The sequence below is a fragment of the Meriones unguiculatus genome, chromosome 14 (assembly GCF_030254825.1).
Source record: "Meriones unguiculatus strain TT.TT164.6M chromosome 14, Bangor_MerUng_6.1, whole genome shotgun sequence".
NCBI classification, from domain to species: domain Eukaryota; kingdom Metazoa; phylum Chordata; class Mammalia; order Rodentia; family Muridae; genus Meriones; species Meriones unguiculatus.
This window is the reverse complement of record NC_083361.1, coordinates 6,983,160-7,002,646: the sequence shown is the minus strand read 5'-3', so window position 1 is coordinate 7,002,646 and position 19,487 is coordinate 6,983,160. Positions and strand designations below refer to the sequence as shown.

The window sequence follows — 19,487 nt, the reverse complement described above, 5'->3', positions numbered from 1 at the left end:
GCTGGCCCCGTCAGGCATTAGGTTCAGAAAAGGCCCCTTATTGCATCTGTCACCCAGCATGGCTCGGGGGTGGGGGCACAGCACTGTCAGCTCAGGGCAAGTCCTGAGTATGTTTTCAGTGGAGCCTTGATCCTGGGCACAGGCCGTGGCATAAGATGGCGTTCAATGAATATCTGGGGGTACATTCGCTTACTCATGAAAAACGAATCCCCTGGAGAGGCCACTCCCAACTAGGCACAGAGCACACGCTGGACAGGGCCACCCGACACACTGCCCGTGCCCTCAACACAGAGAGGTTTCCCTGGTGTGCCGGGCCATTCTTGATCCTAGTTTGGCCTACTAGAAAGCTAGGGTTCAGTGTGCAGGAAGGGTGCCCTTTTATGAGCCCCTGGAGAGAGGACCACCCCACACCTCGGGTGGTGGGGGAAAGAGGGCAGGAGGGGCCCCTCCCCCGCCCAGCCTAGGACCCGTTCTGGGGGCAAAGTGGGGAGTCAAGGATCATTCCCTGGAAACAAGAAAAACTGGAATTCGCACTGAACTCAGAGAAGGTTTGCTGGGGCCTGCAAGCCAAGGCCTGCCCCAGCCTCTAGGCAGGCGGTGGGGCTCTGCCTCCCTAGTTCCCAGGCTGACGGGGCAGGCCACCGCCTCCTCACTGGGCTTTGGCCTTTCCTCTGCCAAGGGCAGCCGTGGGTGAGGAGGCGGCAAGGCATAGGACAGAGAGGGCGGTGGGGGAAGGGGCTGTGGTAACCGCAAAGGCGGGTGACACGAAAGTTTGTGGAATTTAGGAGAACTTGTCGCTTCTCACTGTATATACTGTAAGCTGTTCAGCAATCACAGGTGAAAAGAGCCCAGTGGCCCCTGGGCTCAGGTGGGGATGGTGAGGAAGGCCACCCTTTCCTTCCGCAGCTGTTCGTGCAGCTAACAGGATGCCTGTGCCTCCTGGGGCATTGGGAGCAGTGGATATGTAATCATTAGAAGCCAGTCTCCTGTTTGGTCCAGGATGGAGATCCTGGGGCAGATGCGGCCCCCTCCCTGGGTAGGCTGAGGTGAGGCAGGGGCAAAGGGGGCTCCCGCTGCAAGCCGCCCTTCTGGAGCATGGAAACCAGGCAGGGCTGAAGAGTTTTCCAAGGCCCCAGTGGAAGCCTGGGCAAAGGCACTATGAGCCTTGTTCTCTAGACCTGGAGCTGAGTGATTTGGGGATGTGGCCTTCTGGCTCAGGCCGAGTGGTTCTCTTCTGGATCTCTCTTACTCTAAGACGCAAGGAGAGAGCATGATCCTAAGGCAACACGAGCCCTTTACTCCCGAATTCCGAGGGGACTCCGTCTTCAGACCCCGGGCCTTCTCAGTGAGTCCTTATCAAACTTGACTGCTACATGGCTTCCTTAGGCAAAGCCCACCCCCAACACACATCACTAAGGCAAAGAGACACTGGAGAGATGCAAAACCGTAGGACCTCAGACACAGAAAACACGGTTTCAAACGGGACCCAGCCCAGAGCGAACCTTACAAGGGGCTTCTTCCTGGTTTTAAAAAGACACCGAAATTGAGTTTGATATGTTTATATTATAGATATGATACATACGGCATCTAGCATGAAACTCTGTGTGTGTCCCGTCCTCCCCTCCCCCAAAGAAGAGAAGGAAACAGTCTACCCCTGCTCCCAGCAGCAGGGGGGCATACAAATTGGCTGGAGGTGGCCTTCTTTCCAGACCCAGAGCCAGGGCCTCTGGGGGGTAGGGAGGTGGCGGGGGGGGGGGGGGGGGGAGAAGCTGTGTGCAGTCTCAGCTGAGACCCACAACTACATACGTCCCTGCAAAACCGGGGGAAGGGGGAAGCTCACTTCATTTCATTGGTCCTCGGGGAGGAAAAAAAAAAAAAAAAAGGAAAGAAGAGCCTCACTCAGCTCCTTCCCCCAGCCACTAGCGAGCGAAGAAGAGTCTCATTTTGGCAAGAATCAGAGCAAAAACCAAAACAAAACAAAGGACCAAATAAAATGGTGGTTTAGCATAGACGTGCATACTGACATTGCACAAGGCACCGCTGGGACACAGAGACCAGATACAAGTGTTGATATCGGATGATAAAGCAAAATATTTGGGAAGCTTGTCATAACTCCAGTCCCTCTGGGATGGATCGATTGTGCTTCAAGTTCCTTCAGCAACAGCGGCTGGCGACCTACAGTACACAAGGCTGCCGGTCCTGGTGTCCTTCCACCCCTCCAACCCCCAAGACCAGAAACTTAGGTTCCCACCGCGTCCCCTTAACCACATGGCCAACTCACAACCTAGCTTTCTGGTCTGACTCCGGGGTGGAGCCCCCCATCCTCCATGAACTCACCCAGGAGATCTAGCCTGTGTGCCGAGGTGGGGAGCGAAGGCGGAGGTGGGGAAATCAAGAAACCAGGGACCCTTCATCTCCATATAGCCAGGGGAGGGGTACACCCTTAAGACTCAAATCCCCAACTCCCTCAGTCCCTCCCCTCCAAGGACAGGGACTGGGGGGCTGCCCCGGGAGCACCGCGGGGATCTCAGCTTCCTGAACCTTCCTCCTGCCCTGGGGCCTGCCCCCTTCGTTTTCTCACGGGGAGGGCCCTGCTGCAGCCTCGGAGGAGACAGGAATCCTCCAAATAAAACATCAAGGCACGCGTTCTGCTCCCCCTACTCGGTAGGAAAAGGAGCGAGTTTTGAGTCTCCAAGGCACAAGGTTACTTCCTTAATACTAGAATTGCCGGGCTCCCCGCTGGGCTCTGCGGGGTGGGGGAAAGTCTCCCCGTCTCAAGGAGAAGCCACGGCCTGGCTCCCTCCTCTTAGACGCACCGAGTCCGAGTCCGGCTCAGAGGAAGGGAGGGGACGCGCGGAGCAGGCCAGGCTTTCAGACGACACCCACCGGAGTCTCCTAGTCCGGGCTCGCGCGGCGGCCGGCCCGGGCAGCCTGGAGGTCCAGCGACCCGAAACCATTCTCCGGTCCCGGGGCCAGGGGGCCGGCCCAAGGCGGGGAGGTCCCGCAGGCGCGCGTCTCACGCGCAGTTACCCATGGCCTTGACCAAGGAACTCTCGGGCAGCTGGCGGAAGATGCCCCGCAGCGTGTCCAGCTCGCGGCTGAGCTGCTCCACCCGCTTGCGCAGGCGGTCATTGTCACTGGTCAGCTCCAGCACCTTCTGCTGGGTCTCCACGTTGCGCTGTTTGGCTTTATCCCGGCTCTTGCGCACGGCGATGTTGTTGCGTTCGCGACGTACCCGGTACTCGTTGCTGTTCTTGTCCACCGACTTCTTGGCCTTGCCCGTGCCGGCCCCTCCGCCGCCGCCGCCGCCCGAGCGGAGGTCGGGGTGCGCCCCGGCCAAGCCCTTGAGCGCGCCCCCGGGGCCCGGCAGGCCCGCGGCAGCCAGCGCGGGCGCGGGGTGCGGGCTGGGCACGGGCGTGGGCGGCGGCGTGGGGTGTCCGGGCTGCAGGTGCACGGTGGTCTGGCCGCAGTGCGCGATCTGGAACTGCAGGTGCGGGGCGGCCAGGTGCGCGGGGGACGCGTGCGGGTGCGGCGGCGGCGGCGGCGGCGGCGGCTGGTAGGGGAAGAGGCCGGCCAGCGCCAGCTGCTTCGCCTCGTCCTCCTCGCGGGGCTCCTGCTTGATCACCAGCGGCCGCAGCGCGGGCGCCCCGACGCGCTCGTACAGGGGCTCCAGCCTGCCGTCCAGGTAGCCGGCCGCCGCGCAGCCGTAGCCCGGAGGGGGGCCGTGCGCCCCCGCCGACATGACCGCGCCGCCGGGGCCCGCCGGGGCGCCCGGGTAGTCAAAGTCGCCGCCGCCGCCGCCCGCGGGGCCCGCCGCCGCCGCCTTGGCCTTCTCCTGCTGCCGGCTGTGCTGGAAGAGGTCGGCCAGGAACTCGTCGTTGAAGGCGGCCGGGTCGATGTAGGCGCTGATGTCTATGGACGTCTCGTGCTCGCAGATGCCGCCCAGCGGCTCCGGGACGGCAGGTGGGGCTGGGGGCGGCGCGGGGCCCGCGCCCCGGGGGAAGCCGAAGGCGGCGCTGCCGGGCGCGTGCGGGGGGCTCTGGAGGTGGCTGCTCATCGGGGGCCGCGGCTCCGCCTCGTAGAAGTCGGCCGGCTCCATCGGGGAGTTAGAGCTCTCCCGGCATGGCGAGCCTCGGCGGCCTCCAGCCCGCGCGTGGCGCCGCCGCCCACCCGGAGCCCCCGACCGGCTCGCGCCCGCGCAGCTCCGGGTCGCGAATGGCCAGGCCCGCGCGGCGACCGCTTTTAAATCGGGTCGGGCATCGCCCCCTGGTGTCCGAGCGGGTCCCCCGGACCCAGGACGAGAGCGGGATGGTGCCTGCTGGGTCTTAGAGCCCGCCTCTCTCGCTCTCGCTCGCTCTCTCTCGCTCTCTCCCTCCGTGTGACTCTCTCCGAGGCGCTAAGTAGGGCGGGAGCGAAGTGCTCGCCGAGAGGGACCGTGGCGCAACGCCCACCGCCTCCTGCGCAGCAAGGCGAACCCGGTTGGCGGCGCTCAGCCCCACCCCGGCGGCGCTGTCGCCCCCGCACACACGTGGTCCGCTGCTAGGCGCCCCTCCTTCAAGTCACCCACTTCCAGCCAACACCGGGGAGCCCGGGAGCGTCCAGAGGCGGAACGGGAGGCGGGGGAGGGGGCCGGGCGGGAGAGGGGAGAATGCTACTCTTGAGCCACTGTGGTGCAGACTGGTCTTAAAAGCTGGGACTAGGCCTGTCCCCCACCTGGGGGGCCGCGGCGAGGGAGGTTGGGGACCACTTTGGACCAGCAACCCAGGGCGCACCACCGAGCGGCGAGGCCCAGAGAGCGCCGAGATTGTGCGTCTTTATCTCTGAACTCCGAGCGACCTCACTGATTCCAGGCCGAGCACCTCTCCTCCCCGCCCAGCCTCTCTCCAGGGTCCCACGGGCTCCTCAGCGTAGGGCGCTAGGACCCGGCGGGGAGCGGAGGCGGCCGCTAACTCCGGAGCCCGGAGGACCTGGCCGGTCCATCCGCCCTGGCTGGAAAACTTTCTTTTTTAATTACGTCTCCAGGCCAGAGCGCTAGGGTTGCTAGGCTGACGAGCGCTCCCTGAGTGGAGCCTCCGGTCAAACTGTTCGGCCTTTTTGTTGTTGTTGTTTTGTTTTTGTTTTCCTTTGCCCCTGGGGACCGGCGGGTGGGCCCTCCCAGACTCGCGGAACAGGACGCTGGGGCGAGCGCGCGAGGGCGGGGAGAAGGCAGGGTGTTGGAGTAAGAGGGTTGAACTTGCCTCCGGGACCGTGGTCAGAGGTCCGGAGCCGTGCCCACTGTCATTCAGGTGGGCACCGACCTCGGTAGCCCCGGCGTCGGTTCCCGGCGTCGGGGTCGGAGCACCCACCGGCAGGAGGGTCCCCAGCCGCCTGCAGGCTCGCCGCTGCGGGTAGGCGTTTGCCTGCAGCGGCTCCCCAGCCACGTGGCGTCCCCCTCATTCTCCACCTGGACCGCGGGGGTCGGGGCAGATGGGGCCTGAGGAGCACCCGAGTCTCTCCCTTCTGCACCCCGAGGAGCCTTTCGAGGCTTCTTCAATCGAGTCCTCACGACCTCTCGGACCCCGTTTGTCAGCGTTCCACGCTGGTGTCAGGGGTCTCCCTGCGACTCCAGGGTGCGCGGGTCAAGACCCTCAGTGCAGTGGCCCCCTCGGGTCAGAAAAGGCGCTGCGATCCGCCCAGGAGGCTCGAGGAGGCTCCACTAAGAAGTCTGTCGGGGAGGCCCGCTGGGCTTCCACTGTGGCCACAGTACAGAACCGACTTGGTCTGGAGGACGCATCCTGTACTTTAATCAAATTCCCATTCTACATATTCTCAGTGATTAATGGGCCCAAGTGCTTCGTTTTCGGGCCAGGGAGCATAAACAAGATTATTTTTAGCTTGATGCTTTTGAACTGAGCGAGTAAAAAAGCAGATTACACTAAATAAATAAGCTGGTGTGAGCGGAGCAGCGCTCTCTGGGCCAGATGCGCGACCCATTAATACGCCGCGCACCTGTGGAGTGTCCCCTGGAGAGAAATCCTTAAAAGCCAAGAGGGATTTTTCGGTCTTTCTGCTCAGCTAAAAATAATGTTTGTTTGTTTGTTTTCCCCCTGAGGGGGAAGGGAACGCTGTGAGAAAGTTCCTAGCTAACAGAGACGTGATCGGGAGGCTGACACCTGCCTGTCCTTCCTCGTGCGAGCGCGGGAGCTTAGGGTTGGAGGGAACTGGAGCACAAGAATACAGGCACCAACAAGGAAGGGTGTAATAAGTGTGTGAGGTGAGTCGTGGGGACTGGGGCTCCGGCCCCAAAGCCTAAGCCTGCAGGCCCTGTAGCCGACAGAGCCCCTTATCCTTCCAAATTCCTACATGTGAGTGAGAAGTGTCCCTGTGTGTGACACAGGTAGAGGGAAGGATGTCTGCAGCCAGCTGGGAAGAAAGGGATTGTCACAGAGAAGGGGATACCAAAGGAGCAGGGGGCAAGCCATCCCCCCATGAAATGGTTCCATGCTTTAGAGATACGTGGCGCCATGGAGACACCCAGCCCCAGCCAGTACTGGGCTCTGAAGAAGGCAGACCCTGACTTTCAGATTTCCAGCCTCCAGGAGAGTGAGGATCAAATACATATGTTTACACAACTCGGCCTGTGGAATCCTAGTGGGGCCCACTGAAACATGAAGGGAGAGAGGGCTTCATGCAGGAGTGAACCTTTGAGCCATTTCCTGAAACAGGCAGGAATTCGCTGGAAGGATAAGGAAGGAAAGCCTTTTTTTTCCCCCTCTTGGAGGAGGGAACGGCAGGTGCAAAGGTGGAGAGGCTGCGGAGCCTGGCCTGTTCTGGTGACAAAGGACAAGGGTGTTTGACAGGCTGGAGTGTGGGGCGAGCTAGGGAGGGGCCTAGATAAGGCTGGATCCACAGACAGGGCCGGGTTGATGGCCAAGGCCATCCCAGGTACGGGAAAGGGCTTTATCTCACAGGCGTTCATCCTTCAGGTGGCCGGCCTGGGAGCGTCTTTGTCCCATTTGGGTTTCTGAGAAAGCTACCCTGGCTGGAATGGAGAGGGGCTTTTGGCTAGGTAAGAAACAGTGGAGTCAGAAAAGGGCGTGGTGGCTCACACCTGTAATCTCCGAACTCCGGAGGCTGAGGCAAGAGGATTGCGGGTCCGTTGACAGTTTAGGCCACAGCAGAAGGAACTTGTTCCAAACCAAGTTCCTCCACCGGGAGAGGCTACTGAGGCGACCTAGGACGGGGCCAGAGCATAGCATCTATTTATACAAGGTGCCAGGCTTCTGGCTAGAGTTGTCACCTCGTGATGTATATAATGTCTTCCTCCAAGCCCCTGGAGGGGGGGGATGGGTGGCACAGGGGACTCACTTGCCAGACACCACTGGCCTGATTTGTGGAGGAGTGGAGTTCCTTATCCATGGTTTAGCAGGAGCTGGAGAAGCTCCCATAACCATCCAGCAGATTACACATATCCTATCTCTACCGGGAGGCCCTGACTAAGCGAGGGGCTCTGAAGACACATTAAAATACTTACGTCATCATTTACTAGCTGGATGACCTTAGACAAGTTAGCGAGTTTCTCGGTAATTCATTGTGGGGCTTGTGGAAGGGTTAGGGAGATTGTGTGCTGAGGTCAGCTCTGGCCATGCTGTTGACGGTGATGAGAAAGACCTTCTTGTGCTGTTTGCTGCTAGTAGCACATATTGCTGAGGTTCCGTTTTCTCCAGAAACTTGTCACATGAAGGAGCTCACTTCAGTGAGATTATGGGATGCCTGGGGTGGTACTAGCTGGGGTTCCCAGTCTCGCTCACATGGCAAAGCTATGTGAACTTGTTCTCCGTCAAACATCGCAGAAGTGATTTGCCTGTTAGGAAATGTAACTGTGAATGCTATTTAAGAGCCATGAATATGCGGTAGATCAAAAAAAAAAATCCTGCGTTCACGACAATCAGCTGTTTCCAGTTTTCCTAGTCACAGACTGTAACACGTGTGTGATTTCTTTAGTTGTTTGTATTCTGTTTTCCATTTGCTTGAAGCTGTGAACAGATAAGCAAAAGCAGAGATTCTAGAAGGAGATCAAATCAAACTGCAGAAAATTAAAAAAAAAAACATGTTAGTTTTGTTCAGCAAATTGGGAAAAGCTCTTTACGCTGCTTTGGTGTCAAGATCCTGGATGAACCACAGAACCGCCACCCAGCAAGGAAGCACTGATTAGAGAAAATCCTGGACGTGGACTCATCTTCTCCACGTGCCTGGGGAGCCAAGAACAAAGATACAAATTGCAGTCCCCATTTCACGTTCAATGAAATGCCAAGTTACCGCTGAGCCGGGGCGTGGTGACACGTGGCTATAATCTAAGCACTTGGGAGGCTAAGGTGGGAGAATCACAGGTTCTGTGATCTCACTGAGAGTTCAAGACCAGTTGAGGCTACCCAGTGAGTTTCAGGCCAGCCTAGGTCCAACTGTGAGATTCTGCACTAAAAAAAAATAAAAGAAAGAAAGAAAGAAAGAAAGAAAGAAAGAAAGAAAGAAAGAAAGAAAGAAAGAAGGAAATCAAACCCAAACACCATCCTCCAACAATTACCAAAACCAAGAAACTGTTAGGTAAAAATATTTTCTAGATTTCCTGTCTCAACATTTACTTCAAGGCTGGAGATGTGGTTTAGATGGTAGTGTTCACCCAGAATTCAACAGTGAGGGGCTGAGGTGTGACTCAGTGGTAGAGCCCCTGCCTAGAATCCCCAGTGAGGGGCTGGGGATGTGGCTCAATGGTGGAGCCCCTGCCTAGAATCTCCCAGTGAGGGGCTGGGCTGTGGCTCAGTGGTAGAACACCTGCCTAGAATCTCCCAGTGAGGGGCTGGGGTGTGGCTCAGTGGTAGAGCACCTGCCTAGAATCCCCCAGTGAGGGGCTGGGGTGTGGCTCAGTGGTAGAACACCTGCCTAGAATCTACTGGTGGGGAGTTAGGAGTGTGGTTCTGAGGTAGAGCACATACCTGGAATACCCTAGTGAAGAATTGGAAATGTTGCTCAGTGGTAGTGCTCCTTCCTTGACTTCTTTAATAAGAGAGTATGGCTCGGCAGTCCATCCCCAGTACAGCCAAACAAACAGAAAGCAAGTCTCAGAATGTGCTAGAGGACCAGCTACTGGAACTTAGCCGTTTGGAAAATAGGGATGGGGGAAGGATGGCACACACCTTTAATCCACTGGAGAGGCAGAAGCAGGTGGATTTCTGTGAGTTCGAGGCCAGCCTGGTCTACAAAAGGAGTTCCAAGATAACCAAGGCTACAGAGAGAAACCCTATCTAAAAAAAAAAAACAAAAAACAAACAAACAACAAACAAAACCAACAGCAAAATGAAAGGTGAAAAGAGAGTGGCGGGTAGATAGCTCAGTGGTCTAGCACGCACCTAGCAAGTGGGAAGCCCTAGGTTCAATCCCCAGCAACACAGACACATGCATAGTCCCCAGTCTGCCCCCTCCAATTCATCCCTCCTTCCCATGCTTGCAGCACCCCCCCCCCAGTTGACACTGACTCTCCACACAGCCCCTTCCTGCTTTTCCTCCTGGCCTGCTTGTGTCCACCTCCCTCCAGCAAGAGACCCCCTGGTGCCTTCGAAACATACTCAGCTCAGGCTCTTCAGCTACTTAAACCCCCTTTAACACCTTGCTTAGAAAGGAGGGAGGAAGGTTCTGGAAGAGTGTGTCACAAATGTACCCTTGCTTCCCCTCACGCACGCTTGCCTGGCCCCCGGGGGCTGCACTTTACTCTGCTTGCTCCCTGGAGTGTTCTTCCTATGTTGGCACAGTCCCTTTTCCTTCCGGTCAGTTGAGTGCCACCTCCTCAGAAAGGTGTGGGCCGTCCCCTCCCCCACAGCTCTTGTGCCATCGCACCATTTTATTTTCCTCATAGCTCTCTCCGAAGAATGGTCTTGTTTACTTATTTTACCTGATCCTTATCTGGCTTCCCCCACTAGAATGCCAGCTTTACAAAGGCAGGGACCTTGCCTGTCCTGTTCTGCACCCCCCACCCCCCCATCCCGCCTCACCCCCTGGCTAGAACAGGCCTTGGCTGAGAGGAGAGTCTCAAATATTTGTTAAATGAACACAGACGTTGTGAGAGACAGCAGCTACCCAGACACCCTTCTAGAACCCAGTTTGTCCCCAAGCCTAGGAGGGCTGCTGAAGGATAGCTCTGAAGATGCCAGAGAGGACATGAGCCCCTGGGCCAGCCCCTGTTCCCCAGAGCAGACCCAGTTCAGAGCCTCTTGAAGCGGTTTCCGAAAGACCAGACTGTATACAATAGTGCTTAGGGCTGACTGGAAAGCGGGCCCCCTCAGGCAGATGTGGTCCCCAGAGGCTTGGCCTTGGAGGGAGGAGAAAGGGCCTATTAGGAAAATCCAGGCAGGACAAGAAAGAGGCTTTGCCAGTGAAGGTCCCCAGAGCTGGGCCCTGAGGCTGCCTCCGCCTCTGCTGTGTGTCAGGTCTGTGGCCCATTGCTAGAGCCAGACATGGAACCTGGACATGGCTGGGGGCACAGGTCTGTCCCCTGCAGGTTCATGTGGGAGACAGGAGCGGCTCTGGCTTGCTGACTGGCCAGGCCAGCCTACTGAGCATGCTCTCACTACTTTGAACTCACTATCCTGACCCTATCCTATCTTCTTGCTGAGTCCAAGGATTTATGCCCTCAAGGGACATTTCACAATTCTGAACAAGGTAAGAAACCAAACTTTGTGAAAAATCAAGAGATAAATGGTGACAGCCCCAGCCAGGTACTGAAGCTCACGGCTGTGATCCCAGCACTCAGGGAGGCAGAGACAGGCAGATCGCTGTGAGTTGAAGGCCAGCCTGGTCTACAAAGCTAGCCCAGGACAGCCAAGGCTATACAGAGAAACCCTGTCTCAGAAAAACAAAACAAACAACAACAAAAAAGAGTGATGGCCTAATGTAAGCCCTTTGCTCTTATGATTGGACTCCTTCAAGACTGAGATCACCAACACTGAGTCAGATGTCCTTCAAGTGTGACACTGAGGCTGTGAGGCAAATGAGGTGCACACAGTGGGCTATGTGGTTTCAAGCATGTTGGTTGAGACTCAGTGCTTTCCTCACCATTAGTCTCTTAGGGCCCGTGACAAGGCATGGTCAGTTTACAGATGTGAAGGGCAGACCTCAAAGGGCTCCATGTTTGGAACAGTGATGGAATGAATCCTTACATAAGACAAAACAAGTTGTGAGACTTCCTGCTGCTTCCACTTGACTAGGAAAACATTAATCAAACACCTATTTGTAATCCAGGCCTAGTGGCATAGACATGTCATCCCAGCTATTGAAGGGGCTAAGGCAGGAGGATTACAAACCTAAGGCCTGCTGTCACAAAGGAGTGAAACTTTGTCTCAAAAGGTGAAACAGAGGTGTGTGAATGTAGCACAACTGTAGAGCTGGCGTGTGGCTCAGTGGTAGAGCCCCTGCCTAGAATCCCCCAGTGAAGGGCTGGGGTGTGGCTCAGTGGTAGAGCCCCTGCCTAGAATCCCCCAGTGAGGGGCTGGGGTGTGGCTCAGTGGTAGAGCCCCTGCCTAGAATCCCCCAGTGAGGGGCTCAGGTGTGGCTCAGTGGTGTAGCCTCTGCCTAGAATCCCCCAGTGAGGGGCTGGGGTGTGGCTCAGTGGTAGAGCCCCTGCCTAGAATCCCCCAGTGAGGGGCTGGAGTGTGATTTAGTGGCAGAGCCCCTGCCTAGAATCCCCCAGTGAGAGGCTGGGGTGTGGCTCAGTGGTAGAGCCCCTGCCTAGAATCCCCCAGTGAGGGGCTGGAGTGTGATTTAGTGGTAGAGCCCCTGCCTAGAATCCCCCAGTGAGGGCTAGGGGCCTAGCTCAGTGGTAAAGCATTTGCCTAATATATATGTATAAGGGCAAAATTTGATTCCTCATGTACCATTAAAAGAAGCCAGGTGTGGTGGCTACCTTCTTGGGAAGCAAAGGCAGGCAGATCTCTATGAGCTCAAGGACAGCCTGGTCTACATAGTGAGTTCCAGGACTATGTACAGAAGCCATCTCACAAACAAACAAACAAACAAACAAACAAAAAGCCTGTAGGAAAACCTACTAAATTCACATTTACATGTATAAAGGAGTAGGTGAGGCCCACACACCTGTTAAGAGTTTCCGACTATGCGGAAAGAGCATAGCTTGAAGTCTGGAGTCTGTAATTTGAGTACTCAGATCTATTGGACTTTTTGGACAGGTAAGTATGTATTTATTACATTTATGGTTTTTTATAAACTATAAAACTATCTGAAGCCACCTTTCTTTAATAGTTTTATTATTTTTATAGTTTTATATACTATAAAATATTTTAAGTTGCCTTAATTTGCTCTTCAAATACGAAGTGGTGCAGTGAGCATTGCCTGGTTTTGCAAGGAATTCGGAATGCTTCCTGGTGAGCATATTTTCCAAGTAGAACAGTTCAAACAATGCTTTGAGAATGTTTATTCTTCCCCTCTGTGAGTTTTCTCAGATGAGGCACTGTTCCGACTGTGGGTACTGACTCATGTTAATTTCTGCTGTGGACATGGCATTCTTTTCTTTTTTTCCTCTCTTTTTATTTTATTTTTTATTTTTCAGGATAGGGTTTCTTTGTGTAGTCATGGCCACCTTGGAACTCACTCTGCAGACCAGGCTGGCCTTGAACTCAGAGATCCGTCTGCCTCTGCCTCCCGAGTGCTGGGATTAAAGGTGCGTGCCACCACCACCAGGCTGGGCTGACAGGACATCCTAAAGATCAAAAGATCATTTATTTATGTATAAAATCCTCCAAGTTAGGATCAGACTTTGTTTTTAAAACAGCTAATGTTGGCCGGTGGTGGTATGGCTGGTGGATCTCTGTGAATTTGAGGGCAGCCTGGTCTACATAGTAAGTTCCATGGCAGCCAGGGCTACACAGAGAAAACCCTGTCTTGAACCAACAAAACAAAACACAGCTGGTATTGGTGGCACAGTCCTGTTACTGTAGCACTTGGGTAGTTGAGGCAGGAGAATGGGGAGTCGGGCTTCTCAGTTCACAGTGACTTCCAGGCCAGCCTGGGCTATATGGTGAGATCTGATCTCAAAAATCAAAACAAACCAAACAAAGATACAGAAGAGGCAAATGAATTCCAAACGCATGTAAAAGTCTGAGGCTGGGGCAATAGCTCAGAGATTGTAAGAGTGCCTTCTGCACACGCCTGAGCACCCAAGGTCAGCTCCCCAGAATGCGTGGAGAAGGCTGGGCATGGCCACGCGCACCTGTAACCCCAGGCTGTGGCTGTAGGAGGAGAATAAGAGGACCGCTGATTCACGGAGAGACCCTGTCTCGAGGGAATACGGCAGAGAGGGTGGAGCAGGACACTGGGCTCCTCTGGCCTCCGGGGGCACACACAGGTGAATTCACCTGCACACATTCATGCACATACACCACACACACAAACACAAAAATACATTAAAGTGCTGATAATGTGAACGAGAGAACCACCACAACCATACCAGGTTAATGTTTGGTACTAACACCTGGGCAGAGCAAGCAGGACCACATGTTGATACAAGCCAGGGGGCTGTGACAAGGACTATCCCGTCTCAGAGTGTCATTCTTATTTCACCTAGCAACTCCAGTCCTAGAAATTTAACCCGTAAACTCTCAGGTGTACACAGAGAGGCCCCGGTGAGGATATTGACCACCGTGTTGACGTCATTACTCAGGCACGGTTTCTCTCTGTAGCCCAGGCTGGCCTCAAACTCAGGTTCCCCCTGCCTCAGCCTCCCATGTCCGGCCTTGCTGTTAATAATTGCAAGAAGGAAACAAGAACCTAGAAACAATGACTGCTTGAACAGCCGTGGAATAGCTGGTTAATGATAACTCGTGCCTCTATTAAAAAGCTAGAGGGGGGCTAAACAAGATGGCTCAGTGGGCTTTTGTTTTGCAAGCCTGGAATCTGGAGTTCAGTTCCAGAGACACACACGGAGGACCACAGACCTCCGCACACCATCACGCACACGCACATGCACACACACACAGATATATGTTCACGCCTTTAAAAAAAGCTAGAAGAATATGGAAAGATTTCTGCTCTATTTGTTCATCACCCATATTTATGACGTCTATACATGGATGGATGGATTAGGAAACATTCTAATAACAAACCGTGTGTTGATCTGTGAGCTCTCTCCTAAGCAAGTCCCTCACGGTTATCAACACTAAACCACATTCGATTTGATGCTCAATGAGTCATTCTTAATGGAAAGGGAAAAGGGCTTGTTTGTATACGAGTATTTACTTCCGGCAGGTCATGGCGGCACACGCTTGTGCGGTGTGACAGACGTTTTCCTAGGGAGATGTAACCCAAAAGTCTACTCACCCCTGTTAGGGAACCCATGACAGACCAAAGTACGGGTATCTCCAAAGTCCAATTTTGTGAACCATCGCGTTCTAACGGGGTTGCCTACGGGAGTGTGGGTGAGGGGTTACTTACAGGAACAGAAATGACTCAGACAGCTGCATCACCAAAGTCCACCGGGCACGGGTGACAGCTTACAAGCGTGGGTAGCTCCGGCACCCAGCACAGCCTGCAAGCAGCTCAACAGGTTGGAAAGCGCCCTTTCTAGATTCCTCACGGGTTGGTCTGAACCTCTTCCTGGCAGCTGGTCTGGTCTCAGTCTTCTTTGCAGCTTCTCTGTCTGCGGGACTTTGGGACAGCTCCGCTTCACTTTGGAGTGACGCTCAGCTCTCACGGTTTACTCTGGCTTTGGGAGGGACCTAGAGAATCTGGTCGGTTTCAGGGACTTCCGGAAGTTATTTTGAATTGTTTGCCTTCTTTCTTAAGGAATCAGCCCGTGGGATAGAATGTTTCTGTCTGGGAGGAAACTGTTACACAACAATTTGGAATCCCCACACTTGACAGTGGAGGGAGGAGAGGGATTGTAAACTTGAAGCCAGGCTGGCTTCAAGAGCAAATCCGACTACAGCGAGAGACCTTGTTACCAACAAATGAACCTCTGCAGATCACTACAAAAGAATTGCAATTTAAAAGAAAACAGAATACATAGGTATGCAGTATATGTGTGCATATGGAAAGAGGTTCTATAGAAAACACATATATTTCAGATATGCAAGGAGGAAGGGAAAGTCGGCCATAAGCACATTTCTGTCTGGGACCTTTCACATGCAGGGAGAGGGGCTTGCAACTGGGTGAACATTTCTGCAATGGATGTTAAGATATATGGAAGAATTAAACATCACATAAGCAATAATTAACTGTCCCTCTTGTCTGTATTTGCTCAAAACACAGCAGCCCGATGTCATGAGAAGGCTTGGGTTTCATTTTCCTAAAGCTGAAGAGCCAAATGGACAAAACATAAATGGGCCTACGCAGGAGTTTTATCTTCAACAGTGGCCCCAAGGAAATCCATAAAGCTGTGAGCTTCAGTAGAATACTTTCATGGATCACAGAGCTGTTCCCCAGTGAGAGCTGGTTTTCCCCATTGGTACTAATTCTCAGCTTAGGGAGCATGCACAGGCCACCCTGGCCCTCCCTACTTCTCCCATTGCTCACCATCCTACCACTTTCAAAAGTTGGCTGGGCCTTGTGGCGCACGCCTGTCATCCCAGCATTTTGGGAGGCCGAGGCAGGAGGCTCTCTGTGAGTTCGAGGCCAGGCTGGTCTACAAAGTGAGTCAGGGACAGCCAGAGCTACACAGAGAAACCCTGTCTCAAAAAACTAAAACCAACCAACCAACCAAACCCAGAACCTTCAAAGGTGGACTGGAAAGCATATAACCAACTCTTGTGACACTTGCAGTTGGCCAGATCACTTCCGAGGTCTAAATCCTTGTGCACCATCATGGGAACCAAGAAAATACAGTTGGAACTCCCAATCTGCTTGGTCAATAGGTAGAGCTGACATTGGGAAAACTGAGTTTCAACAAGCATGTCTTTAGAATCCGGTTAAAAATACGTTCGGTTAGAAAATCTGTCCCGCATGCATTCCAAACCTTTTAAAAAAAATAGTTTTTAATCTCACTCAAGGTTCAGTAACAGTCAAACGAAAAGCAGAGTGAGTCAGACTCCCGGGAAAACAGTGTGCTCCCAGAGTTCAGCGTTCCTCGGAGTGAGGGAAACTTGCAGGTGACCCTCACAACACGAGTTGCTCTGGCTAGCTTGTTTTTCTGGGAGAAATCCCTAGAAGGCAGATAGGTCACATGAAGCCTGCCCAGTGGCTTAGTGACAGGGACCTTGCCCCGACTGGAAACTGACTGGATTCTTGGGCTAATCCTTACCTCCAAGTCTGGGAATGTCTTCACCTTGGGAGTTCCACCTCCCAACCCGGCAAGCAGCCCTCAAAGCTGGCACGAGGCATGGAGGGGAACAGCAGACAACCTAGTGGGAGCCACCAACAGTCAGGGGGAGCAGGTGAAGGAGTGGCAGACCCAGCTGGTCTCCCGAGCCATGGGGACTGGGGACGGGATCCTCTGCCCTTCCTAAAGCTGTGCTCAGCTCTGAACCCTGTTATATTTGTCTCTTCTTTCATGGAAAGGGGTGCTGTTGTCTCTGCTTCTGACTGACCGACTCCCTCCCCTCTCTCCCCCGACTCCTCACCCCCAGCCAGAGCTCTGCGCACACCCCTGGGATAGGCCTCTGGTTTGGATGACTAATGGGGACCTGGCCAAGTTCAAAGTCACAGATGACTCCTCCACTTCCTCCTCCTGGCTACCACCTTGATCCTGACACCTGGCCTTCCTTACCAGCCACTTCTCAGAGCCAGGCTTGGGAAGAAGAGAGCGGCGCAGACAGCTGAAAAGCCGCTGTGCACCGTGAGTTTGGTAGGCCGGCTGCCTCTCTTGCTTCGTTTCCTCATCTCCTCGTCTTTCAAATGAGGATAAGGCACCTTCTTCTCCGCAGAGCTGCAAGGATTAAATAAATAAGCCGTTCGTAGCTCTTACATAAATACTGAAGATTAGCTGTGTCAGCAAGGAAAAGAAAACGGCCAGTGTAGGGAGTTTTACAGTTGTTTTTTTTTTTCCTTCTTCTTCAAAGCCTGCTGTGGCAATATGCCTGTAATCCCAGCACTTAGGAGGTAGAGAGAGCCAGGACCATTGTGAGTTTAAGGTCAGCTTAAAGCACATAGTGACACTGCCTCTTGACACCCAGATGAATGAATGAGGGGCTTAACATTGCTTGTTAAGTGGAATCAAAGTCGAAATCCCCTGACCAGCTAGAACAGAAAGTCTTAACACACACACACACACACACACACACACACACACACACACACACACCCTGGGGCAGACTCCTTTACAACCAATTACCAAAAATCCACAGATATCAGGCTCTAAAGTCCAGACAAATAAGTAAAAGCCAACTACACAAAGACAATGGAGAATTGACAAAAGCCGCAGCAAAGGGGGGACATTCAGAAGCAGACGTGGTAACAGGGGCTCCTTCCTTTTCTTCTTCTTCTTCTTCTTCTTCTTCTTCTTCTTCTTCTTCTTCTTCTTCTTCTTCTTCTTTTTGGTGGTGCTGTGTTTTCTGAGACAGGGTTTCTCTGGGGTGCCCCAGCTGTCTTGGACTTGCTTTGTAGACCAGGCTGGCCTCGAACTTACAGCGATCCGCTTGCCTCTGCCTTCCCGAGTGCTGGAATTACAGGCGTGTGCCATCTGACTGGCTGAGTTTCTTCTTTCTTTTTAAATCATGTTTTGCCTGAAGATGAGTAACCTGTCTGCCCCAGGTGAGGAAGCTACAATTCTCATAGAAGACTGCATAGTGCTGTTTGCTTGATGGTTAATTAACAGGCTTAGCCACCAAAGAAGCGAGGCGGGGAGACCATAGAACTGGGGCCAAGAAGCCAAGCCTGTCGTGGATGAAGTACCGACTCCTCTGGTTGACCTATGAAGTTCGCAGGCCTGGGACAGTCACCCAGCAGCCAGCTGAGTCTGAAGGAATCATGTCTATGTTGCCGTGAACCACAGTTTGAACTCAGCCAAAAAGGAGATGGGCATTCTTCAGGAAAACATAGTAGCATCTACGGTGTATCCCTCACAGTATCTGTGATGCAACATCACCAGACGTACCAAAGTTCCAGGACACAGCAGCTAGTCTAAGGGAAAGGCAAACGAGCAGACACCAACTCCAATGGGACTGTCACAGCTAGGGCTGAGAGTTTAATTGAAGGGCTGTTCAAAACAAAAGAACAGAAAATGTTTCAGTGAAAAAGAAATTTTAAGAAGGACCAAGTAGAGAGTCTACAGACAAAAATATTAAAGTGAAGAATAAAATAAAATCACTAGAGGGCCTTAAAACAGAAGAGAAGGGCTCAGGGTGTGGCTCAGTGGTAGAGCCCCTGCCTAGAATCCCCCAGTGAGGGGCTGGGGTGTGGCTCAGTGGTAGAGCCCCTGCCTAGAATTCCCCAGTGAGGGGCTCAGGGTGTGGCTCAGTGATAGAGCACCTGCCTAGACTCCCCCAGTGAGGGGCTGGGGTGTGGCTCAGTGGTAGAGCCCCTGCCTAGAATCCCCCAGTGAGGGGCTGGGGTGTGGCTCAGTGGTAGAGCCCCTGCCTAGAATCCCCCAGTGAGGGGCTGGGGTGTGGCTCAGTGGTAGAGCCCCTGCCTAGAATCCCCCAGTGAGGGGCTGGGGTGTGGCTCAGTGGTAGAGCCCCTGCCTAGAATCCCCCAGTGAGGGGCTGGGGTGTGGCTCAGTGGTAGAGCACTTGTCTTACATGCACAAACTCTGGGTTCAATCTCCAGCATGCAGAAACAAACAACCCTCCTCAAACTAAAATACGTATGAACAAAAAAGTTAATCTTATTTGATTCATTCTTTGTATTTTGTGTGCTGGGGATTGCTCCCAGGCCCTCAGACTTGTCAGTCACATGGCCTATAGGAGCTACAACCTCAGCCCCTTTAATTTTAAAATCCACAGCTCACATATGTATTTTCTTTTAAGTAAATTCAAGGTAAAGCCTAAAGAGATGTATCAGCAGTGAAGAAGTCTCAGTGTCATTGCAGAGGACTTGAGGCTCAGCTCCCAGCTCCCACATGACTCATAGTCACAAAGTAGGTCCAGTGCCGGGGAATACAGCATCCTCTTCTGGCCTCTGAGGGCCCTTGTGTGCACAAGATGCACAAGCGTGTAAATTAATGAATAAGCAAGTAAATAAATATTTCTGAAGAAATAAAGTATAATAGCATATAGGAAATTATTATATAAATGTTGTTATTGTATTATATCTAATTCTTTCTTTACCTCAAACTTCTACCCTACTGGAGTACTAAGAGGAAGCCGCCATCATCAGTGTTGTGTTAACCTTTTGTGTGTGTAGCTCCTGCCATATGTGTTGTGTGTCTGCATTTTGTGTGTTGATCATCCTTCATATCACGTGTAGAGACTGTCTTGATTATTTACTTACTTGTTAAGCTATAGTGAAAAGCAAAGGGTTTCGTTATGGCATTTCAACATACACGTCTCCTTATTCTTTGTTCTAATTCAGCTCCT

General features: G+C 53.4%; 1 protein-coding gene and 1 long non-coding RNA gene across 2 annotated transcripts; one reads left to right on the top strand and one right to left on the bottom strand.

The window, feature by feature from the left end:
• Positions 1 to 1,543: 1,543 nt before the first annotated feature.
• On the bottom strand, positions 1,544 to 4,459 carry Cebpa (CCAAT enhancer binding protein alpha). Its single transcript, XM_021641915.2, has one exon. The coding sequence runs from the start codon at positions 4,097 to 4,099 to the stop codon at positions 3,017 to 3,019; it is 1,083 nt and encodes a 360-aa protein (XP_021497590.1). The 5' UTR covers positions 4,100 to 4,459; the 3' UTR covers positions 1,544 to 3,016.
• A 9,172-nt stretch (positions 4,460 to 13,631) lies between these two features.
• Positions 13,632 to 19,171, top strand: LOC132647133 (uncharacterized). Its single transcript, XR_009585419.1, has 2 exons — positions 13,632 to 14,584; positions 16,602 to 19,171. It is a non-coding gene; the product is annotated as an uncharacterized LOC132647133 (long non-coding RNA).
• Positions 19,172 to 19,487: the final 316 nt, after the last annotated feature.

Coding starts and splice junctions, on each gene's coding strand:
- Cebpa (XM_021641915.2), bottom strand. CDS start 4,099: ATGGAGCCGGCCGACTTCTACGAGGCGGAGCCGCGGCCCCCGATGAGC.